Below are 26,999 nucleotides of genomic sequence, written 5' to 3'. Positions count from 1 at the left end.
CCCATGGCAGGGGGGTTGGAAGTGGATGATCTTAACTTCCTTTCCAACCCAAATAGTTCCATGATTCTGTGGTGTAACAGTCATTTGGAAAGGATGGTTGTGTGTGTGTGGCATCTGCCTTAAGCCCCCATTGCAAACCCCATTTTCTAGGCATTGAAGGTGGACAGCCACAAATCTAGAGGTGCCCAGAACTGCTGCCTGGGTGCTGCTGGTCTTTAGCAAGCTCAGAGTAATTAAAACATGAGGAACTGAATACCGCTGGCAGTGTCGAGAGCCAGCAATTACTTTGAGTCTATTTTCATGCAGAGTATTTAGCATGTTTCTTCTGATGCCAGAACAAAACACAGTTAAATAGAAGAGCTCATGCCTGGGTACGATTTGCCCTGACACTGCCCTAGTTTGTGACAGCAGTTTAGCAATACAAAAGAAGCCTTTTGGTTGCTTACCTGACTAATTAACCCTGCCCTTTCCAGCCGCCTAGCCAAAAATCCCCGTATTTTGGAAACAGCATATGTGTCATATGGTTAATCATAGAATCACAGAATGGTTTGGGTTGGAAAGGACCTGAAGATCATCTAGTTCCAACCCCCTGCCATGGGCAGGGACACCTCACACTAGACAATGTCGCCCAAGGCTCTGTCCAACCTGGCCTTGAACACTGCCAGGGATGGAGCATTCACAACTTCCTTGGGCAACCTGTGCCAGCACCGCACCACCCTCACAGGGAAAAACTTCCTTAGATCTAATCTGAACTTCCCCTGTTTCAGTTTGAACCTATCACCCCTTGTCCTATCACTATAGTCCCTGATGAGGAGTCCTTCTCCAGCGTCCTTGTAGGCCCCCTTCAGACACTGGAAGCTGCTCTGAGGTCTCCACGCAGCTTCTCTTCTCCAGGCTGAGCAGCCCCAATGTTCTCAGCCTGTATTTGTATGGGAGGTGCTCCAGCCCCTGATCATCCTCGTGGCCTCCTCTGGACTTGCTCCAACATCTCCATGTCCTTATGTTGAGGACACCAGAACTGCAAACAGTGCTCCAAGTGTCCATGCATCCCTCCAAATACCACTCAGAATTGTTGGCCAATTACAAGCTAATTGCGGAGCGGGGAAAAGTGCTCCAAAGAGAATGTTCCTACAAGTTTGGAGGAAGTCCTAGGGGTCTACCAGCTCCCCACAACATGGCAGCCACCCCAGGCCACCATGTGTCACCAAGGGCAGCACCCATGGGAGCCCTGGCAGCACTGAAACCACTCACAACCTGGAAAGAACCCACCAGCGCTGCTGTTCCAGCATTACTCACGGGCTGAAAGTTAACCACATAATTATGTACCCTGCTAATCCTGGATCACTACCTAGGGCAGGTCTTCCCCCTTCCAAAAATAAGAATCCCAACTGCTTTTGGGCCTTTTTGTAACAGCAGGAAACGTTTGCCAACGAAAAAGATTCATCGGAGCTGGCTTCAATCTCTCTTCAACATGTTTCAGGTGGTTTTGAGAGAAATGAGCTGAGAGTGGTAGCAGTCAAATTGCTGCTGAGGAAGAGCCGTATACCATGCCAAAGGTGCTATTGGTAGTTAGAATCATAGAACCATGGAATCAACCAGGTTGGAAAAGACCTTTAAGATCATCAAGTCCAACCGTTCCCCAGCACTGCCAAGGCCACCACTAACCCCTGTCACTGAGGGCCTCGTCTACATGGTGTGCAAACACTTCCAGGGACGGTGGCTCCACCGCTGCCCTGGGCAGCCTCTTCCAATGCCAGAGCACCCTTTAGGTGTATGAACTCTTCCCAATATCCAGCCTAAACCTCCCCTGGTGCAGCTTGAGGCCATTTCCTCTTGTCCTGACACTTGTTCCTTGGGAGCAGAGACCAGCCCCATCCTGGCTCCATCCTCCTGTCAGGCACTTGTAGAGAGCGATAAGGTCCCCCCTGAGCCTTCTCTTCTCCAGACTAAACCCCCTCAAGCCCCTCAGCCGTTCCTCATCACACTTGTGCTCCAGGCCCTTCCCCAGCTCTGTTGCCCTTCTCTGGACCCACTCCAGCACCTACTTGTAGGCACATCTCTGGCTTTATGGGTATTTACAGGACTAGAGCACTTCAAAGCATTTTAAAAGGATGGTGTGATTTAGGTGTACAACCTCATTCTCCCCCCAAACACAAAGCACTCCCCAAAACCAAACCAGCACAGATGTGGAGACTGAGGCCACCCACATCACTCCCCCATTGGAGCTAAGCACTGGTAGAGCTGGCAATTAAGTGTTTCTGCAGCACAGGAATGACGACCTATAACGAGGTGATACCCAGCACGGATGGGGTGAGTCACACAAGCAACCCGCAGAGTGGGGAGGCCAAAAAAAAGCCAACAACAAATCAATGAACTATCAGATCTCTGTGACAGGGAGGTGCTTCCTTTCCAGATGGGGTGCACAGAGAGGGTATAAAAGCGATCCCGTCCTGTGAAGCTTCATTCCCTCCTTGCTCCTTTGCTGCACGAGCATCTCAGGTAAGAGCAGCAATGCTGCGGGGCTCTGGGGCTGGGTGCAGCATGCAAAGGAGATGGGTCTGTACACCTTGGACTGGGTTGGGGCTTGCTATTCGAGCAGGGAGGTGGGGTGAAGAGAGAGTGCAGGGAGTGCTGAATGAGAACAGAGATGTGGGCTTGGAGGGAGTCTCTGGGGTGTTGGTCTTCTCTGGGAGCAACACGGGTCTGCTTTGGAAAGCCATTGTCACCCTGCTCAGTTGCTCCAGATGCTTCCAGTGTCTTTGGCTATGGCTTTGGTGGGACTATCCCATGGGTGGTAAGAAGCTGGTGCAAGGTTTAAAGGTGACTGTGGGATCTGGGTAAGACCGGATAAATGTACATCCAGATTTCCCTGCTCTGGAAGAGCAGAGGCAGGGAAGGAAAGCCCCTGACAGCTCCTCTTTCCCTGCAGGTCACCTGAAAACACAGCAATGTGCTCCCGCCAGGACAGAGACAAGTGCCATGAGCAAGAGCGCTACAGCAGCGGTGGTGGCTGTCACAGCTCCGGTGGTGGATGCCACAGCTCCGGTGGTGGTGGCTGCCACAGCTCCGGTGGCAGCGGTGGCTGTCACAGCTCTGGTGGTGGTGGCTGCCATAGCTCTGGTGGCAGCAGCGGCTGCCATAGCTCCAGTGGTGGTGGCTGCCATAGCTCCGGTGGTGGCTGTCACAGCTCCGGTGGCAGCGGTGGATGCCATAGCTCTGGTGGCTCCAGCTGCCATGGGAAGCCACATGTCCAATACCAGCAGCAGCAGCAGCAGCAGATCCACCAGCTGCCCTCGCACAAGATGAAGTGATGGGGTGTCCTACACCTCCAGCAGCAAAGGCCACGCATGGACCAGCTCCCTCTGGTCTCCCCAAAGCTTTGGGGCTGCCTGGCTTCAAACCCTCTTCTCTGCACTCCAGCCTGCTGGGGAAGGGGCATCACTTGCGGTCCCTGCTGCCTCCACCTGATGCAGCAGGCTGTGCTTTGGCCCCATGAGCTGCCCATGAGACAATAAAGCATTGAGTTCACAAGACTTCTCTTGTGTTGGTGTTTCCTTAAACTCCTCATCCTAATGTTCATGTTACAGGGGCACAACTGGGTGTAGGGGAATATAGGATCTATACAGTTACTAGCAAGTTCCTATATCTTAACCAGGGGAAAAGAAAGCGCTCAGCCCTTCAGCACATGTGCACAAGGAAACCAAATGATATAGCTGCATAAACCCATGCAGTTGAAATCAATGAATTCTTTACTCCTTGTGTTTTCTGAAGCTCATCGTGCATGTGCTGGGGGCAGCTGAACTCAGCACGTATCTGCCTCCATGAGCTGGACTAAGGGATGCAAAGAGCCAAGGGAAGAGCTGGCAGAGAGAGAAGACAAATCCATCTCCCTGCACAGCCAGGACCTGGCCCAGATGCGGGCACAAAGGCTGGGTGAGGGGAGCCGGGCAGTGCAACCCCGCTCATCCTCAGAAATCCCTCTAAGCCATGCCAAGTCCTATTTGTTGAAGTTCCTTTTCTTTGCCTCTGAAGGTTTTGAGTGCTTAAAGATCTCTTTTTCTCCTGCAACCTCAATGAAAAGGGACAGAGGTTTCTCTGCTGCCATTCTGACGTGGTTTCTGCTTTTGAAAGCTGAACTAACACATCGGAGAGGCTGAGGACTGCAAGGCAAACTTGAAACTGCAAATCCTCCTTTTGTCCTTTCTCATTGAATGAATGAAATCATCACCTGTAAAGCAAATGAGCATTAAACCCTCCTGTGGAGAACATCACCCCTCACCTGGGCAAGACACAATATCCTCCGGAAAAGACAAAACCAGATTGCACAAGACTCATGCCCAGCAATGCATTTGTCCTTGAGACTTTAGTCACTGCTTTTTCTTCTGGGTGGTGGGAGGGATGCACGTAGCAATAGCAAGAAGCCCTGTGGACATTGTGCTCAGCCCGCACAGGAACCAGCCCCTTCAGTGCATGCACGCACTTGCTCCAACAGCCTGATGGCTTTTGCCTGCAGCACACGCAGCTCTCAGTGGGTGTCTGCCCAGTTTCCTCTGCTAATTACAAGTGCAGCTACCGGTTTCTGTGAGAGATTTCATGACCTCTGTGGCTGTCAGCATGGTAAATGCTTCGCAATCCTCCCCATCGCTGCCCCCTTGGATAGACAGACACCATCGCCACCAGCTGGGCGGCTCCTGATGGAGTTCCAGTATCCATATATATATTCAGATGTGAGCCAGTCATGCCCTAGGGGCACCCGCAGCCCCAGGGGAGGTTTCATCCCATGGTCACCACATCCCCCTCTGCTCAAGCTGCGCCATGTGCAGGACACAGGGACCCTGAGGCCAGCTCAGGCCTTTGACTGTGGGTGTTTGCCTGAAAGAGCTACCCAACACCTTCTGGGAGAAGCAGGAAGGAGCTAATTTGCAGCGCCACTAGTGGCACTGAAAAAGATTCATAGAATCATGGAATCAACCAGGTTGGAAAAGACCTTTAAGATCATCAAGTCGAACCATTCCCCAGCGCTACCAAGGCCACCACTAACCCATGTCACTGAGAGCCCCGTCTACACAGTTTGAGAACACTTGCAGGTATGGCGACTCCAGCACTGTCCTGGGCAGCCTCTTCCAATGCCTGAGCGCCCTTTGTGGAAGGAATTGTTCCTAATCTCCATCTAAACCTCCCCTGGTGCAGCTTGGTATAGAACAATTGATGAATAATTGATAAATAATTGATACATTGATATATAATAGCTGATAATAGCACTAGTTGACATGTGTCTTGGGAAAGACGTTGGCTTTCAGCTTAAACAGTCCAAGCCCTGATGCTATCCCTTCCTCCCACTGAGAGCTGCCAAAGCAGCAAGGTGGATCTTCGTGTCCGTTTGCATGGCTCCCAATATTATCTTCTATGTCTCAAGCTTCTTCTTGCCTTTACCCTGTAAATAGGGAGCTGTAAATAGGGCCTCTAGAGGTCAATGCACTTCGAAGGGTGATGAAGTGCTATGGGGTGATGAAGTTTTTCAACCAGGACATGGCTACGCAGAAGGGCCATCTCCAAAGCTCCATCTTTGCTCCAGAAGATGGACTAATGAAGCAGACAGCACCAGAAGGGTCTTTTAATTCCTAAGTCTTCATTTTCTGATCTTCGTCATTAAGAGGATGGAAATAGCTTATGTCTGTCAACAAAGCACTCAATGACCTTGCTTAGATGTATGTGAACATAGCAGGGCTTCAGCAGTCCCCAAGACCATCTTCTGGCTGCTCAGGTGCCTTTTGGGAGGAATTCACACCATTTAGGTCAAGGAGGGGAGCTCAAAAACCCCTGCTGAATACATGAGACCTTCTCTAGAGGAAGCCCAGGAGGACTTTGTACTCATGGCTGTGGCACCTCTTTCAGTCTCTACAATCATCTACGGAAGAAGATCATCAGATCACCTACGGAAGAACAGAGAACAACTTTACACTCTTTTTTACCTGGATTATTTCTGGCTTTATCTGGTGCCACCTCAATAGATTGGATTAGATTCTGAGAGCAGAGCCTCATGGGACCGGGCTATAATTATACCTGGATTTCATTGAACAAAACACATCTCAAAGAGTTGAGCCTTTGGAAACCCAGGCACCCACGGCTTTTCCTATTACAGGCAGGTGAGGCTGGCAATTAGATACTGATGTGGCACACAGGAAACAGATAGAAAAGGAATGATAGCCATCAGGAATGAGTCAGGAGAGCAATGTAAACAGAGGGCGGTTTGATGGGGATTGGGTATTAAACTAATAGCTGGCTGTGACAGAGAGTTGTCTCATTTCCGGGGAAACGGATCCCAGATCTCTATAAAACTGCTCCGGTCCCAGGGATCTTCATTCCCTCCTCTTGCTTTCCTCCCAAGCTCAGGTAAGTCTGGCAGCATGGATGGATATTCCTTCTTTGGGGGCTTGTTTCCTGGCATGGGATGCAGAGCACAGATTCAGTGCAAACCCTGCTTCTGGGATGCTTTCAGGATGGTGGGATGCATGGAGGGAGGTGAGGACCTGTCTTGTGCTGGGCCATACCAAGCAGCTGATGAACTCCTCTAACAGTGGATGCTCCAGACCCTGGGGATCCTGCACAACAGTGCTGGGGGTGGGACTGCAAATGGTTCAGGCACAGGATCAGCAATTGGGGTGGTGGGACACGCAGCAGCCCCTGACAGTTCTTCTCTCCCAGCAGATCACCCCAAACCACAGCGATGTGTTCCCGCCAGGACAGGGATCAGTGCCACAAGCAGGAGCGCTACACCCAGCAGAGCAGCAGCGGCTGCCACAGCTCCGGTGGTGGCTGTCACAGCTCCGGTGGTGGTGGCTGCCATAGCTCTGGTGGTGGCGGTGGCTGTCACAGCTCCGGCGGTGGTGGTGGCTGCCATAGCTCCGGTGGTGGGGGTGGCTGTCACAGCTCCGGTAGCAGCGGTGGATGCCATAGCTCTGGTGGTGGTGGCTGTCACGGGAAGCCACAGGTCCAGTACCACTACTACCACCAGCAGCAGCAACAGCAACAGCAGCAGCAGCAGGTCCACCAGCTGCCCTCACAGAAGATGAAGTGATGGGGTGCCCCACACGCCCCAGCTCCGGCAGCAAAGGCCACGCATGGACCAGCTCCCTCTGGTCTCCCCAAAGCTTTGCAAGCCCTGGGCTGCAAACCCTCTCCTCTGCCCTCCAGGACCACCGCTCCCTGAGGAAGGGGCATCACTTGTGGTCCCTGCTGCCTCCGCCTGATGCACCAGGCTGTGCTTTGGCCCCATTAGGTGCCCATGAGACAATAAAGCATTGAGTTCGCAACACCTCTCTCGTGTTGGTGTTTCCTTAACCTCCTTATCCTTATTTTCCATATTTTCCTTATTTTCCGTTTGTTAATCTGGCTCAGCCAGATTAACAAACATGCTCGTGCCATTTGTGCAGAGCTGCGTTCTCTCTGAGCCCTTGTGATGCTCCAGTCACAGGCTACAGTTGGTGTGGATCATCCCTGGGTGCTCGCAACCATCAACCAGGACCGATGAGTCCAAGGTGATGGGGAAAGAACAAAAGCATCTCCCCATCCCACACCCAGGTCACCAGTTGTGGGTGTCTCTCATACCCCCAGACCCCCATGGCTTTGCATTCCTGCCCCATCCCCTTGAGGCTTCCCCATCACAATAGCTTCGAGCCACCTCCTACCCAGGGAAGCTCACAAAATCAGACAGGCATCATGTTGGATGGTTTTTATTGCTTTTTGATGGTATTACAATCATTTATGTAAGAAAGAGAAAAATAAGCCCTAAAAAAATTCCCTTGGGATATTTACAATGCGGAACCATCATGGTTAAGGCGGCTGATGTATTAACCCCTTCAGGTAACAGATGAAGGACCAGATCCTGCACTCATTAGCTTGACCTAACATGGCTGAGTAAAGCAGTCCTGCTTCCTCCTCCTCTGGCCACCCACTACTGGTAGTACTACCAGTACTAAACTGGTATTAACCTGTCTTTGTGCAGGTTAATTACACAAAGACATAGGTAAAAACACCCTCTATGTGTTGCAGAGACATTCTGGTCCCCCTGGACACCCGTGGGAATCCCGCTGTTGACTTCAAATGAGCTGGAGATGAACTCCCAACCATAGACCTTCCATTTGCCCTGAAGAATTGCCACTTTCTGGTCATTATGACTGTCCAGGCTGAGTCAACTAATTGCATAGCTCATTCCAGCCCTATTGCCTAGTGATTTTTCACTTTCTACCCATTAAAACCAAAAGGAGCTCCTGGAGGAAGGGGTTGATAGGTCAGCCATCGCTCTGCCATTGTGCTGATGAGAAGAAAACAGCAAATCTGCCCCCAAACCACCCAACCAGCCTTCAAACTGCATTTGCAAAGCACCTCAAAGAGACACCCATGGAGCATTGGGACAAAACAAGAGACCTGGGGTTATTTTTGCCTCATGGAGGTAATACATGGAGCAGGGTATAGTCTTCACATCTTCACCTCCACCAAGGTCAGGCATTGCCTGCACTGGGGGAGTAGAGGGAGCCCAGAAGGTGATCATAGCATACCCACATGTTGCTGGTGCCTCTGTCTTTCGCTCACAGGGCAAGTCAGGGATCCTACAGGAGAGGGAAGAAAACCAGTGGAGGAGTTAACCTACATCCACCATAACAGCCCCCATTTCCCCACCACCCACCCTGCAATACCTCTGCTTTGCACTAAGCTCATACCCAATAAGCTTGTATTGATAATTATTAGATCTGATTAAACACTCTCAGGGTCCCTGTGGAGCTGGAACTCAGCTCCTGCCTCAATCCTATCCTCCCTGATGGATTGGGCTTGGCTGGGACAACCGTAAGGGGACCATGCACCACCTTGGGGTGACACTGGTCCCAAAGAAGGATCTGTCCGCACCTACAAGGCAATGCAAATGCTGTCGAGGAGATTTGCCTGCCTGCTGCACCCCCTGAGCTCTTCCTTACCTTCTCATCACCATGCCCCAGGAGCAGCAGCAGCCACCCTTCAGTACACACAGTGCTTGGTAGACCCCCTCTGATTCTTGTTGATGGGCTCAGTGTCCGAATCCGGCAGGCTGGTGATGTATCTGTACTTGCTGGTGGGTGACCTCTGAGGGGACAGGAGCCCATCAGACCTTCCCAAAGGGGCAAGCTGGTGAAGTGAGGGTCCCCTTATTGCAAGGGCAATGCAACAAAAACAATAGTTGCAACAAGCAAAGGAGGAGGCATGCAGCCCGATGTGGGGTGGGTTCGTCAGAACCCCTCATCACTCCCGACCACCCCTAAATATCAGCCCAGCACCTTTCCCATCCACCTTTGCACCCTCAAAGCCATACAGTTACCTTGACTGGAGCAAACTCCTGCTGGATCAGCTTCTTGAACTCACTTCTACTGAAGGGCTCAGACTTCTTCCCCTTCTTGGCATTGCCCTGGTAACTCTCCATCATGTCAGTGATGGCTTTAATGAGCTTAGACATGTCTCCAGTCCTGGAGAGGGAAGACATTGAGGACACGACAAGGTGGCAAGAGACAGATCTGCAGGAAAAACCCTACTCTCATTTCCAATAGCTCAAAACACATTCAGTTCACTTTCAGCCTTTCTAAAGGTAAAACCTCCCTTTGCTGAAGGTTCCTCAGGACTTTCACCTCAATTCACTTCATTTCCCCACTTTCCCTGTCCCTGCTTAAATTAAAAGGCTGAAGCTCCCTGTAGCCATCTCAGGCACTTGTCGGGTTGGATGAATCAGCTCTTGCAGGAAAAGGAAAGTGCCGTGTCTCCACTCAGGGCTGGGCAGAGGGAGCCCAACCAGCTCATCCTGTGCTTGTGTCTTTAGACCCCGGTGTCCCGGTTACCGAATGGCCCTAAAAACATAAAAGCTCCTTTCAAGCACAAAAAGAACCATCAGAGACTCACCCTGTTCACCTGCATCAACCAGCCGACGGGCGCAGATGGGACTGGTGGCAGCAGCTCGGTGCAAGCTCCTTGCGGGCTGTTCGGGAGTGGGTGGAGGGTGAGGATTTCTTCTGGTCATTCCTGTTCTCTGGAATTGCTGCGCTCCCCAAGGAGCCTCCCTCATTATCCTTCCCCGGGGAGGATGTTTACCAGCATGCCTGGGAAAGATGTATGTAGGTCAGTATGCAGCTAAGCTCTTCACAGGCATTACTCAGGGACCTGAATGGGGTTTTACAGAGGGGTTTGCATTGGAGACACTTCCTCGGACCAACAGGAAAAGAACTAACCCAAAATTCTCTTCCTATATGTAAATTTGCATTTAACTCCCTGCAAAAGGCTTTTTTTTCCCCTTTACAGCCAAACTGATTTAGGGCCACAAGGATGAGCAGGGGTTAGAGCAGCTCCCATACAAAGATAGGCTGAGAATACCGGGGCTGTTCAGCCTGGAGAAAAGAAGCTGCGTGGAGACCTCAGAGCAGCTTCCAGTGTCTGAAGGGGGCTACAAGGATGCTGGAGAGGGACCTTCATCAGAGATAAGACAAGGGATGATGGGTTTAAAATGAAACAGGGGAGATTTAGGTTGGAGATAAGGATGAAGTTCTTCCCTGTGAGGGTGGTGGGACATTTGAATGGGTTGGATGGAGAAGCTGTGGCTGCCCCATCCCTGGCAGTGTTCAAGGCCAGGTTGGACACAGGGGCTTGGAGCAACCTGCTCTAGTGGAAGGTGTCCCTGTCCGTGGCAGGGGTTGGAATTAGATGATTTTAAGCTCCTTTCCAACCCAAACCATTCTATGAGCCTACGATTTGTGAGTTCTTGGGTCTTTGCAACACCAAAGCGTAGAAAACGTCATAGACAAAAAATCTTCCTGCAGAAAACTTGGTTTAATCTTATTTTTGACACTGTCCTCACATGTCTCACGTGGGCTGCCCCTGGACCCAGGTGTTGCATTCACATATGGCCATCTGTGGTTTATTCCATGAGGAAAGAGAAAGCTGTTTTTCAAACAGGGCAGCCTGATTCCAAGAGTGACAACAGACTGGGGACACATGCTGATGCCAGCCTCAGCTGCCTATGGCCAACAACGTGGCTATGAGCTCCCTCCCATGGGAGACTCACTTACTACACATGTGAATGGCACAGGGACAACCACCGCCCATCCCAGCAGCATGCCCTCAGTGCCAGGCTGCATTTCAGCCCTGATGGAGCACATCAAGCTGTGCATGGGGCCAGGTTACCCCAGGGATCCCTTGGAGTCCCAGGGCAGAGGGGCTGTGGGCTGCCTGGCTCTCATCCACCTCCATGTGGTCTCCAAGAAGTCAATGACCCCAGGTTTGCTCACCTGGGAAGGGGGTGTAACAAGCCCTCCCTGCTAGGAAGGGTGTGCCAGCTTTCATTAAGGGCTCAGGCACCATCCCAAGATTGCCAGATAGGGTATGAAGGCAGATGAGATCACGCTCCACACCAGTCTTCCCAGGGCTGGGTTCACAGCAGCGTGTTTGGGAGAGGAGGGGTTGCTGGAGCCAACCTTTGCCTCCCACGTCCCGCCACTGACACCACACAAGACGTCCCTGCAATGAAGTGGGTTGTGAATGAGATGCAGACCCATGGTCTAGAGCTAATTTTTACCCTGGCACAGGGAGGTGAGAGGCAGCAAGTCACTGCAGGCCCTCTGAAGCAAGGCACATGTATGCAGAAGCTGGATCACCCCAGGGGCTGCTCTCACAGCTTATGGTTCCCTGGAGCTGGAGTTTCTGGGAGAGCCGCAGCCACTTCAGGGCTATATCTGGGATATACTGGGCACAGACAGCAGCATAATTCACCCCAAAACCTTTTGGGGTACAGCCTTGCCATGTTGTATAGCACAAACCCCACAGAAAGAATGGCATCCCCATGTCTCTTCCATGAGCTAGAGAACCTGCTGCTCCTGGCCCTTGATAGAGATGCAAAGGAGTGCATTCACATGGGCTGGTGTCATAGAATCATAGAATCAACCAGGTTAGAAAAGACCTTTAAGATCATCAAGTCCAACCATTACCCCAGCACTGCCAAGGCCACCACTAAACCATATCACTGAGGCCTCATGCCAATGGCCAGGTGCTCAGGGGTTAAGGCTCTATGTTGGCAGGTCCCTATCTCTGTATGAATGATGCTGGAAGAGCATTTCTCTGCTGTGGGGATGGTGCATGCCCCACATGGGAAGGACCCCAAGACTGGAGATGCTGAGAGGTGACCAGGCATGATGACGCAGAAGCCACTCCACCGGGCAGGAAGCACTTCCACAAGGTGGGAGGGCAACGCACGGCAATGGCACCTACAACCACCCTACTCCTCCCTCCACCGCTGCTGCCCCACTTAGCACACGAGGGGAATTAGGAGCAAATTGCTCTGAATCACCCTGAGCCAGGCCCTTCCGATGGAGCCTGCTGCCACCACAGTGCCATCCTGTGGCAGCACGTCCCCATCCACAGCAGCGTCAGCCTGGCTTTGCTGGGCTCTGAGCACCCATGGTGGTGGGCCAGCTCCTGGCCATGGGCCTCACCAGCACCCCAGGACTGACCAGTTTTACCCCCCTGTGGCTCATCCTTATCAGCATCTCCAAACTGATAATGAATGCGACGCACACAGTGCATCAAAGCCCCCAGTCACCACAGTGCTGGACATTGCACAACCCTTCCTGTGTCAGCACCGGGCTGCTGGCCCTATGTGGAGGGGTCTATGGCAGTGAAAGGGGGTCTGAAGTAGGTGGAGGAGGTCAACAGCGGTTGGAAAGGGGCTGTGGTGGGCAGAGAGACCAGGTGGGATGGGGATGCTGGGTGTCAGCAGGGAGGCACAGCTCAGCTCCAGCTGGATCACATCCCCTCATTGCAGAGTCACTCATACAGACCAGCCCTGTAAGCTCCATTCCTTCTTTCTCCAGGCTTTGGGAGCTTTGGGAGGGGGCCAACAGTGTGGGGAGCTTATTCTAAAGCTATTATGATGGGACATATTCCTTCAGTAAGGCCTAGGCTGGGACCATTGGTGGGGTACAAATGCAAGCTGATGGCACTGCACCTCACCAGGGCAAAGCTCAGGGAGAGGAATGTGGGATGCAATTGCTCCTGGACAGGGCAAAAAGGAGGATTTAATGTTTATCTGCGTTCACAATTTCCCTGCTGCTTTGAGCTGTACCCTGGATGAAATGTGGTGCTGCTCCCTGTAGGACACAGGTAAGAAGAGCTGATGTGGACATGTTGATAAAGGAGTGTGAGAGAGGAGTTTTGGGTGCTTGCAAATTGGTGCATGTCCTCACGTTGCCAGCTTAGCCCAAAACCTCAGGTTTTGTTCCAGACACGTAACATCACAGAATCCCAGACTGGTTTGGGTTGAAGGGACCTTAAAGCTCATCCAGTTCAAACCCCCTGCCTCAGGCAGGGACACCTTCCACTAGAGCAGGTTGCTCCAAGCCCCGTCCAAGCTGGCCTTGAACGCTTCCAGGGGAACTGCTCTCCCTCTTGATGCGTCTTCCTGAGTGTTTTGCTGGGATTTGGGATACTCTAATAATCTGTGGTTTTGTTTTACGATTATCTGCATCCCTCCCACCCTCCATCCCCCTTTGTAATGGGCAAAGTGTATGGCTGCATGGTGCCTGTAGAGCAACTCCTTCTTCCTCCTTGTCTGGGATGTGCCCTCAGTTTGGCGGGAGCAGCAGGGTGTCCCAAGTGATAGATGGGTAGCCTGGAGGTGCCAGTGGGTGCCAAGCATGTGATAGACACGGTAATGCTGCAGGGAGGACAAATTTCCCCTCTATCCTTTCATAGAATCAACTGGGTTGGAAAGACCTTTAAGATCATCAAGCCCAACTGTTCCCCAGCTCTGCCAAGGCCACCACTAACCCATGCCACTGAGGGTCTCGGCTACATGGTGTGTGAACACTTCCAGGGACAGTGACTCCAGCCCTGCCCTGGGCAGCCTGTTCCAATGCCTGAGCACCCTTTGAGGAAGGAGTTGTTCCTCATCTCCATCTAAACCTCCCCTGGTGCAGCTTGAGGCCGTTTCCTCTTGTCCCATCCCTTGTTCCTTGGGAGCAGAGACCAGCCCCATCCTGGCTCCATCCTCCTGTCAGGCAGTTGTAGACAGCGATAAGGTCCCCCCTGAGCCTTCTCTTCTCCAGGCTAAACCCCCCCAGGTCCCTCAGCTGTTCCTCATCACACTTGTGCTCCAGGCCCTGCACCAGCCCCTTCTCTGGCCCCGCTCCAGCACTTCAATGTCTCTCTTGTACGGAGGGGCCCAGAACTGGACACTGGATTCCAGGTGCGGCCTCACCAGTGCCTGGTACAGGGGGACAATCACTGCCCTGTCCCTGCTGCCACACTGGTCCTGATCCAGGCCAGGATGCTGTTGGCTTCTTGGCTGCCTGGGCACACGCTGGCTCATGTTCAGCTCCATCAATCCACACCCCAGGTCTTTTTCCATGAGCAGCTTTCCAGCTGCTCTTCCCCGAGCCTGGAGCGTTTCCCCTTTCTTACTTAGCAAGGATGAACTGTGAATAGAAGGGGAGGATGCAGGGAACGGTAGGCGGATGAAGGCGGTCCGGGAGGAAGGAGGAGCCCGGGACCGGGCGGCGCTTAAGGAGCGGCGGGATCGGAACGTGGTGTACTCCTGCGGGAGATGAAGCGCGCCGAGGCCGGTGAGGGGCCGGTGATGGAGTTGGGGGGGGATCACCGCGGACGGGGCGGGGCTTCGTTCGCCTGGGATTGGGAAAGTGGGGAGAAGAGAAGCGGCCCCGGGTCGTGCTGGGGTTACTGGAGTCCGAGCCTGTGTCGGCCCCATCCGGCTTTCGGCTGCTCCTCCTTGGGGCCGGGCATCCTCTGCTGCTCCGGCTGATGCCATCGGGGCTTCCTGGACGGGGGCCGGGCGCCGGGGTGCTTCGGCCTGTGGGGAGTGAGGCCCCGGTGGTGCTGGGGCTGCCGGAGGGGTCGGGTCTGAAGGAGCAATAACGGAGGGATGCTCTGCAGGGACATGGGGCTGCAAAGGGGGTGAGGAAGCAGACGGGGATGCGCTGCTTCAGGGCAGAGTTTTCTGGTCCCGGGGCTTAGTTTTGGGGCTCACACGGTTTGAGTGTTGTATCTATGGGCTCAGAGGCCAAGCGCAGGGGTTTGGGGGACCTGAGGCTCTGCAGCCGGGTTTTGGGGCTCAGGAACGGGCACTAAGTGAGCTGGTTGGGGGGCCTGTAATGGATGGGAACCCAGCTGAGGGTTGATTCCTGCTCGTGACTGAGAGACGTAAGAAAGTATGGGGTTTCATCAAAGTGTATTTGGTAGAGTATATATATAGAACATATATATAGAACGTGTATTTATGCTCATTGTGACTGTTGGAAAGAGGCAGGAAAACACGAGGGCGTAGCTGCTCTATGACCTTCACACTTGGCTGCACTGCAGTGCCCAGCCAATGCTCTTGAGTGCAGCCAACAGTGAGATTATGAGAAACTGCACAGCCCCACAAGCAAACAATGGCATAAAGCCAATTGCTTTCCTAAACCCTCTTTCCAGAACCCTCTTGTGGCCAAATCCAAGACCTCACCTTTGGGGGGATGCACCGTGTAGGAACTTCCCCAATGACCTGAGACTCCATCAGCTGCAATGGGATGTGTGGGCCTGGATGGTGATTCGGTAGTGATTGGTGATGTATTTCTTCTTAATCTCTGTTCTCTCTATACAGTAATGATTTGATGCATTGCTCATTTTCCTCTGTGCTTTACTTATATATATATCATATATATAAAGTATTTACTTTATATACATATAGTAAATAATATATATAAAAATCATATACATACATATCTGATTTGCTTTATTGTACTTATTCACTCTATATAGATATATACCTGATTCATGGTAGTGTGCTTGTTTGCTTTAGTGTGCAGGAAAGCTGATGGAAAATGCAGTTAACAGAGCATGCCCCATTCCTGAACTGGTCCCTCCATAGGTAAGAACGCTCCTTTCAAGGATGAACTTCCATCTACGATAAAGTGCTGCCTTTTGTACTGTTTCTCCTCTGTTTCTTCACGCTAATTTTCTGGGCAAGTTGGATAAAACCTGTTCTCTTTATAGGTACAGTTGAGTTTTCAATTCTATGTGGTGTCAGTATAGTTACCTTTTGAGCACCTAGATGGCAGTAGAAATGTAATGAATCAAGACCAGGTTGGACAGAGCCTTGGGCAACACGGTCTAGTGTGAGGCGGCCCTGCCCATGGCAGGGATTTGGATCTAGATGGTCTTAAGTCCTTTCCAACCCAAACCAGTCTGTGATTCTATGATTGTTATACATAAAACAGTGCAGAATAGAACTTCTTTTCCCATCTGGAGCGGAGGTGCTGAGACCTCCAGACTGTTGTTTGTGGGGCTTTATGCTTAAAAAGCAAATCCAAAGGAAGCTGAGGCATTCTTCAACATTTATTCTCTCATTTATTCAGCCCAATTCTTGATTTAACATTATGGTTTGGATGAAATGAATTGTGTTGTCTTTGTCTGTCTTACAGATTTATGTTCCTAGTAAAGCATGACTAAGCCAAATTCTCTGTTAGCTGAACACCGGTGGTCTCAATGAATTTGATGCCTTTGTAGCTTTGCAGAGTTGTATTTTGAGGCTCGGCTATTGAAAGAACCACCAAGGATTTCACATTTAAAGTCCTCAATTTTACTGCCTTTTAAACATTCTAAGATGCTCTGAACATTTGACTTGAGGCTTCACATATTCATGTTCTTGTTTTCTGTTACTAGCCACAAGCACATTAAAATGAAATATAATATAGTATAATAATGATATAATATAGTTCACAGAGCAATCACTTCACTGCAGAAGAAAAAGTGTTAACCTGCCACAATCCTCCTTTCCTTGCTGCCTGTATAAGTCTGAGAGGTAGCTGTATAAGCTACCCACAGAGGCAGTACACAGATGGAGTTTTAGGTGGCAAAGCAAGGGTGGATTGCCATGTTGGCAGCACCATTCTGGACACCTTTTGTAGGTGATGCCCAGCACCAGCTTTCTGTCCTGGCACCTTAGGTGTATGAGGGGGATATTTTCACTTTGGGAGCTGGACAGGGCTTGGAGCAACCTGCTCTAGTGGAAGGTGTCCCTGCCCATGGCAGGGGGTTGGAGCTGGAGGAGCTTTAAGGTCCCTTCCAACCCAAACCAGTCTGGGGTTCTATGATTGGAGAAGAGCAAGCATGATGCTCCCCTTTACCTCGTGGCATGGAAAACCACCACTATAGAGGAAAGTAAACTTGAAGTGAACCTGAAGCAGCCAATGGAATGCACTTCTGTTGAGAGCTGATGGAGAATTGCAGCCCCAATAGGCAGGTGAAGGGCACCCAGCAGCAGGTCCATGGCCATGCCCTGCCACCCAGCCTGAGTACGTGACACCCCGACCATGCAAGAAAAGCCACAGAGACCCCTTTTGGGGAACTACCTCAGAGCCTTAAGCAACACACAAGTGTGTCATGAAGAGGGACTGGAATTGGGTGAAACAGGGACATTTCACAATGAAGGTCAGGCTATAAGAGATGCTGCTCTTGGGACCAGCTCCACTGCAGCCTGAGAGGATCGCACTGCTTCGTCAAGATGAGCAAGGCAAGTCCAATGGGGACGTGGGCGTTTAAGGTCTCCCTGCTCTTTTCTAGGTGCTGGTAGGACCATTGGCGGTGCTGCTCGCAGAGGATGACCATCTCCACTCAGGCTCATCAGAGCTAAACTCACAAGGAGAGATGTCTCCTGGAAGAGGTTCTCCATGGCACAGTCAGGCCACTGAAGAGGCTCCTGGACATCAGACCTCACACTCTGTATCTCTACAGAGGTCTCTGCAGTGCCACCAGCTCTTTTGCAGGGCCTTGCTCCACCAGTGCTTGTCTTACAGAAGGCACTTTCTTCGGGGGGGTGGAAATGGGATCTCAGCTAGGATCTGTAGTTGCACATCCCAGAGCAGAAGCAGTAAAGTCTGCAGCTCCCTTCAGTCTCCTTTGGCTTGTAGAGAAGAGAGAATTCAAACCAAACAGCTCAAATTCATCACCAAAACAGAAGGACTGAACAAAACCAGGCTGTGTCCTCATCTGGTGTGAAGCTTACATTAGGCTTCCTATGACCTATGGTCCTATGATTCCCCATCTATTGTGGCTCCTGACATTATTCAGTGTAATGGTTTCTCTTCCAGACCTCCCAGACCCAGGAACCCCTCTCCCAGTTGGAGAAGGCCATGGATGTCATCATTGATGTCTTCCACCAGTACTCGAGACGGGAGGGGGACAGAGACACCTTGACCAAGACAGAGCTGAAGCTCCTCATTGAGAAGCAGCTTGCCAACTACCTGAAGGTGAGTGGAGTCAAAACAGGGCTTCTGGTGGCCCATGGAAGGAGGGAGCTGGGCCTGGACCCCATTGCCTGAATAGGATCTTGATTCACTCCTTTCCCACTCTGCTGCCTGGACCTTCCCTGTAGGAGTGCCACCTTCCAAACATGCTCCCTAAAGCTAGGTGAAGGAAACCCAACCATGTCTGGGTAAACCTGTGGCCAGATATTTACCCTCATCACCTTACCTGGGAAAATCAGGGTCTGCTTTTTGTCATCCAGGAGCAAAGATGTCAGAAATAGCAGCCCAAAAGTGCAATTTTCATCACTCACTTTGCTAAAGCAGAAAGTAAAGTGGGTTTAAGCCAACTAAAGGAGAGGTTTGTGGCTGACAACACCTTCATAGGGCTCCTTGTTGCCTGTAACCTTGCAGTGATGTTGGCCTGTTGCTCTCCAACCTTCTTGCTGCACTCAAAGCAACGGGTGATGACGATGCCACAAGGATGGAACCACTCACGGCACCAGGCTCTTGGGGACCTGACCCCTATGAGGGTCCCAGCAAGAGGCTTGAGCTGTGAATGACAGGACTTTACCCTCACCCCGCACCTTCCTTTGCAGCACGTGAAAAGCAAGGCCACCATTGATGAGATCATGAAGGACCTCGATATGAACAAGGATGCACAGCTCAGCTTCTGCGAGGTGATGCTGCTCATCACCCGTGTGACCATTGCCACCCATGAGCACCTCCACGATGTCGAGAACCAGCAGCAGCAGCAGCACAAGCACCAGCAACAACACCACCACTGAGGTGGGCTGTGGTCCATGGCCAAAGGCACCCAAGGAGTGCTTGCGGCCCCTGGCTTTCTCCCCTCCATCCCTCCCTGCCCATCTCCCTCCATCCCTTCCCTTCAAGTGCGATGATTTTGCTGCCGAATAAAGATGAGCCCTGAGGCTCTCAAAGCTCTTCTGTGTGTCTGCATGGGTTTTCCTTGAGGTCCTGCACCTTCCTCTCTCCCAGCATGGTTTTCAATGCACCTTGGAGCCAGGCTGCAGGTTCTTGGGGGCAAGGTGGACACTGGGGAGAGCAGGGTTCATTGCTTTCTATACTCCTCACATTATAGCTCCAAAGCTCAGGCAGTATGAATTGACAGGTCTTTCCATTTCCAATGAGGAAAAAAGCCTGTTTTGGCCTGAAAACACTCTGTGCATCTCCTAGGAGTGAGCTGCAATGAGCTGGAAGGAAGGAGAGGGGTGGAAGAACATCCTTTCCTGGAGGACCATCCTTTTTAGGGCACTTGTGCTTTGTATGGGGCTGGAAGAGAGCTGGAGGTGGATGTGTTCAGTTCTAGTGCTGCAGCCAGCAGCAAGGTCCAGCTCCCTGTGGACAAGAGCTGAGGCCAACTCCAACTCCTCATTGGGAGCATCCCCAGTTCACGTTGAGGGTAACTGCTGTTGTTAAGAGCTGCTTTCCAATGTGTGGGGCTGGGAATGTCTTTGAGCAGCCTCGCACTGTTTGAGCTTAGAGCCTGGTACTGATTTGCAAGTGTCTTGAAGAGGTTGGGGAAAAGGAGCATTTGTGATGTCCTAAGGATGAGTCAAGGCCCTGAAATCACCCTGCTCCGGGAAGGAACCTGCCATGAGCTTCCCCAAAGCAGCAGCACTGAAGCAACCCCCTTGGTTAACACAAGACAGCCACAGGTTTGCTTCACCACTGCTGGACAGGTTGCTTCAGCTTCCTTTGGAGGCGGTTTTGACATCTGAAGTATCAAGCACCTTTTTACCTCTGATCTCTCCATCAGGGGCTGGAGCAACAGGATGAGGGGTGATGGGTTCAAACTCAAACAGGAGATTTAGATTGGAGATAAGGAAGTTCTTCCCTGTGAGGGTGCTGAGGTGCTGGCACAGGGTGCCCAGAGAAGCTGTGGCTGCCCCATCCCTGGCAGTGTTCTAGGCCAGGTTGGACGAGGTTCGGAGCAACCTGTTCTAGAGTGAGGCATCCCTGCCCATGATAGAGGGTGGGAACTGGAGCTTAAGGTCCTTTCTAACCCAAACCATTCTATGATCCTATCTGCAGGGCTCAGAGTCCACTCAGCTCTGCCTGAGCCTGACCAGGGTGGCAGGTCCCCACTGGAAGCAGATCCTGCATCTCAACATGGGTGATGCATCCCATCCTGCAGCACTTCAGGGGCTCTGGAGCAGGTAAGAGCCTCACAGCCAAGGGGGAGAGTGGAGCTGGTTCATTGCCACCACCCTGCCAGGGCAGAAATACATCAGCTCCAGGAATGGTGCTGGCCCACAGGGACAAGGCTTCCTCCAGGATCCAGCCAATAACCAGCCTCAAAGCTCATGGTGTTGGTGCAACAGGATATTTGCCAACACAACATGGACTTTGTGCTCTCTTGAAAGCCAAGGTGCAGGACTCCTGTTGTGTCACACCCTGGGGCTGTTGGACCATCATGCTGGAGGAACCTGCCACCACCAGACACTGAGCGCAGCAGGAGTGGGGCACCAGTGCAGGGCTGTGAGCAAGCAGAGGGTCCTCCTGTAATAGCAGAGCTGTCCCCAGATCTCCACACATCCCTTTCATCCCCAACAGGCTCCTGAGCGGAGAGGATGCCAAAGGAACACGAACAAGAATCAGAGACTGGTTTGGGTTGGAATGGACCTTAAAGCTCCTCCAGTTCCAACCCACGGGCAGGGACACCTTCCACTAGAGCAGGTTGCTCCAAGCCCCTGTGTCCAACCTGGCCTTGAACACTGCCAGGAATGGGGTTGGACTCACTCCAACAGCTCCACGTCCTCCTTATGTTGTACCCCAGAGCTGGACACAGGACTGCAGGGGGGTCTCAAGGCAGTGTCTCAATGAGGCAGCACTGCTTGGCCCCATGGCATCTCCATCCTTGCAGACCCACACGGTCCTGTGCACCCAAAAGCATCTCAGTGCTTCACGGACAGTGTTGCCATCGTGACATGGGCACAGAGCTGGTGCTGAGGGCAATGCCCCAGCGCTGGGGGACCATCCCCTGCCTGCAGCAAGCACCTCTTTGAAAGGCAAATAATGCAGGGCAGGTTCCCAGCTCCATTTCAGCTCCTCAGCTTAGCAACAGCCTGTGCTAAAGGTGCTTTGCTCGGAGCTGTGCAGAGCAGGCGTGGCTCAAAGGTCTATTTATACCTTTTAGGACCATGCCCTCCCTTTGTACCTTATTTCCCTGTTGTTTCTCTGTGTTGCAGACACCCAGCACAGGCACTTGTTGAGGTTTAACCCCAGATGGCAACGAAGCAGCTAAATTGGGAGCAAAACCAGATTTTCCAGTGCTGCTACATTGGAATGTTCTGCTGCTGATTCAGCCTGGGGGGTTGTTTAACCTGACAAACATGATGCTAATCTCAGACACAAAGAGGAGGCGAAAACAGGGCCATAGACAAGCTCGGGAGCTCCATGAGCTGACGTGGGGATGCAGCCCCAGTGCTATGAGTGGTTCCATTCTTGTGACCACCCAACCTTCACTGGTTGGGGTGCACATTTCACAACAGGAGTGTTTTGATGCCCTGGAGAAGGGCTGGGGTGTTTCACAACAGGGAGCATCTGCAGGGTTGCAGAATTCTTGTAGCAACTTCAGGAAATGGCACTTTGAGTCATTTTTAGCATCCTGGAGGCGAGGAAGAGCAAGGACAGGTTATAGGGGTGGGATGGGTCAGGGGGTTCCAAAGAGAGATGATGGCAAGAGCCTCGGAGGTGCCCACCAGGCAGCAGGGATGAGACCACAATGCAGTCCCTAAGGTGACCATAGAGCCTGGGCACTGCTGAGGGTCACAGGAGCATGTTCTAGCCCTGTCTCCTTGCAGGGGGAGCTTCCCTGTGTAGTTTTGCCTATGAGCAATGCCAAAGTGGCTGCAGCAAGCTGGCCCCAAGGCTGGCAGAGTTGGGCAAGCATCCACTTGCTGGCTGGAAAGGGAAGGAATGGGAAGCAGACGGCAGGATGAGCACAGGCAGCAGGATAGACATGGAAAGAGCTGGTTGGAGGTGGCTGGGATTGGTTGTGCCCCGAGGACCTGGTTGGTTGCAAAACTCTTTCAAAAGAGGCATTTACCAGCAAGTGGCTGGTTGATGCGGGAAGAGGTTGGTCATCACAGGCTTTGCTGTGTTCAGCCCAGCATCAGCATAGGGCAGGAGCTGGGCCTGGAGAAGAGAAGGCTCAGAGGGGCTCTGACCAATGTCTGCAAGAATCTCAAGAGGATTGTGCCAGACTCTTCTTGGCAGTGCCAGGTGATAGGATGAGAGGAAAAAGGCAAAGATTAAACCACAACATGAGGAAGAACTTCTTTATGGTGAAGGTGACACCAGAGAGGTGTGGAGTCTCCTTCTCTGGAGATACTCAAAAACTGTCTGGGCACAATCATAGAATCATAGAATGGTTTGGGTTAGAAAGGACCTTAAGATCATGCAGTTCCAACCCCCTGCCATGGGCAGGGACACCTCACACTAGACCATGTTGTGCAAGCCCTGTCCAAACTGGCCTTGAACACTGCCAGGGATGGAGCATTTACCATTTCTTTGGGCAACTTGTGCCAGCACCTCTCCACAATCCTCAGTACTGTGCTCTAGGAGGCCCTGCTTGAGCTGAGGGGTTGGACTAGGTGATTCCTGGTGGTCCCTTCCAACCTCAACCATTCTGTGATTATGGTTGCTGGACATGGTTTTAGCTTGGGGAAGCCAAGGGATGCACTCTGAGCCCCTGAGCATCTTTGAACATCATCAGACCAGTGATGTTCCAGCTGCCACCCACCATTCGCAGCCCCTGCAGGAGCTTTCCCCATCCTAGAGCCACAAGGAAAAGGGTTTCTCAGGCCTTTAGCTCAAGCTGAAAAGGATTTGTATATGTCTCAGCCATAGCAAACAGCTACAAAATGCTTGGCAGGCACCACCTTGGTCCTTGGGGTGGTGGTACCCACGCATTCATTGAGGAGAAGAGCTGGATTACAGCATATTTAGTACCCAGAAATGGGTTTGTTGGTGCTGGAAGACATCTCCCGGGTGGCTCAGCCAGGGACAAGATCCTTGTGCTGGAGCTCCTCAGGGGTTCAGTGAGATGGAACCCATTGGGCGTCTCATCTTGGCTGTGTAGCAAGTGATGGAATAGGGTTGGGAGGGAGCACTCCACACTTTTCTGTGTGGGAAAACTCTGAAATGTGAGTTTTTATTGGGATTTGGGGAGAAAAGAACCCCGAAATCTTGGGATTTCCTATGGAGTAGAAGATCTATGTACTAACATTTCTTCCTAAGAGCTTGTTCTTTTGGTAAGGGCTGTGTCCTGTTGTGAACTCCTGTTGTCATGGGTATTAATGCTCAGAAGTGATTGTGCATCCAGAGAACGCACTTGGCACAGCCAAGGGGAAAAAGCTGCATGAGTAGAGCAAACAGGAGGTGCTTCCTCAAGCTGGGCTGGCTCTACCCAGCCTATGCAGAACACTTCCTCTGCCAGGAGAACCTCTAATACACCTCCTCCATGTTGCAGCTGATGCATAAAACCCTTGTGGAGCTCAGGCAGTGCCTTGTGCTGCTCTTCTGGCCATTAACACCTTCCCAGCCCATCAGTTTGGCCCAGACACAGAGCAACACAGCTATAGCCCACTCGCATCTCAGTCAGAAGCCTCTTCCTTTATGGGGTTTTTGGGTGCCTCATTTAGGCATTTAGCTCCAACAGGACCATGTTGCATTCTCTGCAGTGGTGCCCACCCTCCCCTGCCATTAGATGGATTAAAAAGGGAGAGCTGAGATGAACTTCAAGTGATGCTTTATTGGCTCACAAGCATGAGTGATCCAAGCAGACAGAAAGCAGGTAGATCCCAACTCCTACAAGCCACCCGCTCTGAGTTCTTCATGGGTCGTGCATGGAGACTCAATCCTTGTCTGGTGTGCAGCGGTCATCCTTGTGGATGATGCGATGAGCATCATCGGTCACCTTGGCCAAGACGATGGTGAACTCCTCGAAGCTCAGGTCCTTGTCCTTGTTTAAATCAGTCTCTTGGAAGAGCTTCTTCAGGTAGTCGGCCTGATTCCTGTTCTGAAATTGGGGGACAGGACATGTGTTAGCATACCCCCTCCCTGGGCTGCACACCCCCCGGTGGAAACCAGCTTTGTTCTTCCATGCCCTGGGAAGTGGTTGGAAGCTGCAGGATCATTGTGACCCTCTCCTACCTTGCAGTTAGTCCCTAGATAAAGCCCCATAGAGCCCTTTCCAAGCTCTATACCCCTGCAGCATCAGGAGGAATGAGCACGCACAGCACATGGACAAGCGGGTCTGTGGACCACAGCCATGGTGGGTACTGCACCCCATTCACCAAGGATCATCCCTGGAGGCAATCTCAGCCTCATCCTGCTCCAACCTCCTGAGGGGAGCACAACACAGCTCCCGAACACTCACACAAGCTTGCAGGAAGGTCGGTGCCTGCTCAGTCAGCAGCGTCTTGAAGTCATTGAAGTTGAGGAGGTCGAGCTGGCCCTCCCGGATGCTGTAGCGGTGGTAGACATCCACAATGGTTTTCAGGGCCTTCTCCAGCGTGCAGTTTCCAGGGAACTGCTGAGTCTCGAGAGGGGTGTTCATGGGCTTGGTGCTCACAGACATGGTTGAGCTCTTGAGAAACTGTGTGGAGAAACCCCAAAGCCATGAGATGCATCAAAAACCCCATGGCATGATCTTGACCTGCACCCCAGGCACCCCAAGGGATCTGCACCTGGAGCCTGGTAACAAGTGGGTTTAGGAGTATCACCGTCTCACAGCATCACCCAAACCACCTCCAGTTTTAGCTTCAGCGAAGAAGCAGCTTGTTCTTTCTGACCTGAAGGCATTTGTCAGGCACATCAGACAAACCCATCAGGCTGCAGTCATGTATCTTCACCATGCTACTGACAGTGAGGGTGACTTTAAGACAGGGAGCATGGTTCAGATACTGGCTCCATTGCAACCTCTGCCTCATCTCCTCCTCTTCTCCCTCTCCTTTTTGGGCTGCAAAGACACTGAGCCCAGAGCTCTCTGCTGGGCAGCACCTCCAAAGGGTGCTCTCCTTGCCCATGGAGACAAATACACCTCCACTAAAGGTGGCATAGAAACGCCATTCATTTATACTTGTCTTGTAGCCAAAACCAACCTCCTACCCTGTCTCAAGAAGAAACCATCACCCTGGAATGAAACAGGCATGGAACGACAAGCTGTACTCAAAATCACTTCTCCCCTCACCTTATTTCATTCAAGAGCCATCTCGGTGTTACTTACCCTTGTCTCCAAGGAGGGTTTGCAGAGGATGGGTCCGTCGCAGTGATCCAAGAGCCTCTGCAGACCTTTTATATCTGTCTGAGGTCCTCTTTCATCACAGGTGGTGACACACCTGCTGCAAGCATCAGCTTGAGTTAGCATTTCCCGTACCTGGAAATTGCAAGGTGGGAACTTGCGAACCCTTCCCCACCTCATACCTCTGCACCTTGTTCCTGGTTGCACCCACCAGGCTGTGGAAATATTATCCTTCCACCCCACCATCACCTCCGACACAGATGAGCTGCTCCTGTGCTGGGCGAAGAATGGGGAGAACACTGGACGTGCCAGTGTCACCCCTCTATGTGAGCATAAAGGACAAGTCCAGCTTGCCAAAGCTTTACAAGCCTTGCAATGTGCTGTGTAGGAGAAAGGTGAACTGTTTCAGACAGATGTGGTTAACTTTGCCCCTTGGCTGGTTTTAACATCATCACTCTGTTTTCTACAACAAATAACTGGTTGGACACTAGCAAAGATGAAGGCAATATCCACTAAGTTGTTTTCCAGAGTATTTGCCATTACTTTCTGGTTTCACATCGCTTGGAGCAGACCATTCCTCTTGCTCCAGCAACTTGGTGGAGGAACAAGAAGAATATCCGAGGTCTTTAGGGTCTTCAGTGGCTAGAGCATTGACTAGCCAGTGTTGTGCAATGGTCACCTCTGCCGCCCGTCTTGCGTTAGCAGAACAGGTACTAGAAGAATGAAGAGACTGTAAAACAATGTAAGAATAAGGTGGTAGATGCCAGGAAGAGGGTAGGGACAGCAAAACAGAAGGGTCACCATTCCTGTTTGAGGATGCTTCTTGCGTGTCTCAGGGCCAGTATCAAGAGCTGTTGCATGAGGTTTATTCTGGGAGCCCTGACTCACTTTACTGCTCTCTACTCATTAGGGACTGTCAGGAATCCAAAACTGTGTCCTCATTCCCTTTAAAAATCCCTCGTGCCTTTGGCTTTTGCCCTGTGCACTTGCAGAGTCCTCACGTGGACAGACCTGTGGGCTCCAAATTCCCATCTTTCCAAGCCATGTTTCCCAAAACACATCAGGGGATGTAGCTCATGATGCCCAGCCCCAAAAGGGAAATGGTACCTGGGTGCCCTGGAATAACATCTGCCTCTGGGGACAAGGGCTGCAAAGTTGTGGAGCCAGAGAGCGATCACTTGTGTCACTGAGCGCAAAGAAGCACACACCAGCCCCGTGCTTCTTTTCATGTCAGAGGGGTTGGAACTAGATGATCTTAAGGTCCTTTCCAACCCGAACTATTCTATGATTCTATGTTCCACATGGGACAGGCTGCTGGTTTCAGCTGGTGTTGGGGATGTCAGAGCCTCCTGAGGGTTTCCCGCTCAATGCACAGTCATTGCCAGGTAACAGAAACATCCAACTTTATAGTGCAGAGTTACCACTAG

The 26,999-nt window shown here is 51.8% G+C and overlaps 4 protein-coding genes across 8 annotated transcripts; 3 read left to right on the top strand and 1 right to left on the bottom strand.

Annotated features, from left to right (window-relative positions):
- The first annotated feature begins 2,948 nt into the window (after positions 1-2,948).
- Positions 2,949-3,311, top strand: LOC115602766 (loricrin-like). Its single transcript, XM_030474169.1, has one exon. It carries the CDS (start codon positions 2,949-2,951, stop codon positions 3,309-3,311), a length of 363 nt encoding a protein of 120 aa, XP_030330029.1.
- A 3,416-nt stretch (positions 3,312-6,727) lies between these two features.
- Positions 6,728-7,078, top strand: LOC115602765 (loricrin-like). The gene has a single exon (XM_030474168.1). It carries the CDS (start codon positions 6,728-6,730, stop codon positions 7,076-7,078), a length of 351 nt encoding a protein of 116 aa, XP_030330028.1.
- A 7,462-nt stretch (positions 7,079-14,540) lies between these two features.
- On the top strand, positions 14,541-19,247 carry LOC115602759 (protein MRP-126-like). Of its 5 annotated transcripts, none has more exons than XM_030474153.1 (6): positions 14,541-14,627; positions 15,493-15,622; positions 15,860-15,928; positions 17,623-17,795; positions 18,150-18,308; positions 18,902-19,247. In XM_030474153.1, exons 5-6 carry the CDS (start codon positions 18,192-18,194, stop codon positions 19,088-19,090), a joined length of 306 nt encoding a protein of 101 aa, XP_030330013.1. In that variant the 5' UTR covers positions 14,541-14,627; positions 15,493-15,622; positions 15,860-15,928; positions 17,623-17,795; positions 18,150-18,191; the 3' UTR covers positions 19,091-19,247. The 5 variants fall into 5 exon arrangements, with proteins under 5 accessions (XP_030330013.1, XP_030330016.1, XP_030330017.1 ...); XM_030474156.1 differs by having other exon boundaries at positions 14,547-14,627; positions 15,493-15,612; XM_030474157.1 differs by having other exon boundaries at positions 14,563-14,638; positions 15,493-15,612.
- A 4,936-nt stretch (positions 19,248-24,183) lies between these two features.
- On the bottom strand, positions 24,184-25,698 carry LOC115602494 (protein S100-A12-like). The gene is made up of 3 exons (XM_030473675.1): positions 25,558-25,698; positions 24,709-24,927; positions 24,184-24,348 (listed from the first exon to the last, which is right to left on the bottom strand). Exons 1-3 carry the CDS (start codon positions 25,696-25,698, stop codon positions 24,184-24,186), a joined length of 525 nt encoding a protein of 174 aa, XP_030329535.1.
- Between the last annotated feature and the right edge of the window lie 1,301 nt (positions 25,699-26,999).

This window comes from Strigops habroptila, chromosome 22, assembly GCF_004027225.2.
Source record: "Strigops habroptila isolate Jane chromosome 22, bStrHab1.2.pri, whole genome shotgun sequence".
Taxonomy (NCBI): domain Eukaryota; kingdom Metazoa; phylum Chordata; class Aves; order Psittaciformes; family Psittacidae; genus Strigops; species Strigops habroptila.
This window is presented reverse-complemented; position numbering and strand designations above follow the sequence as displayed.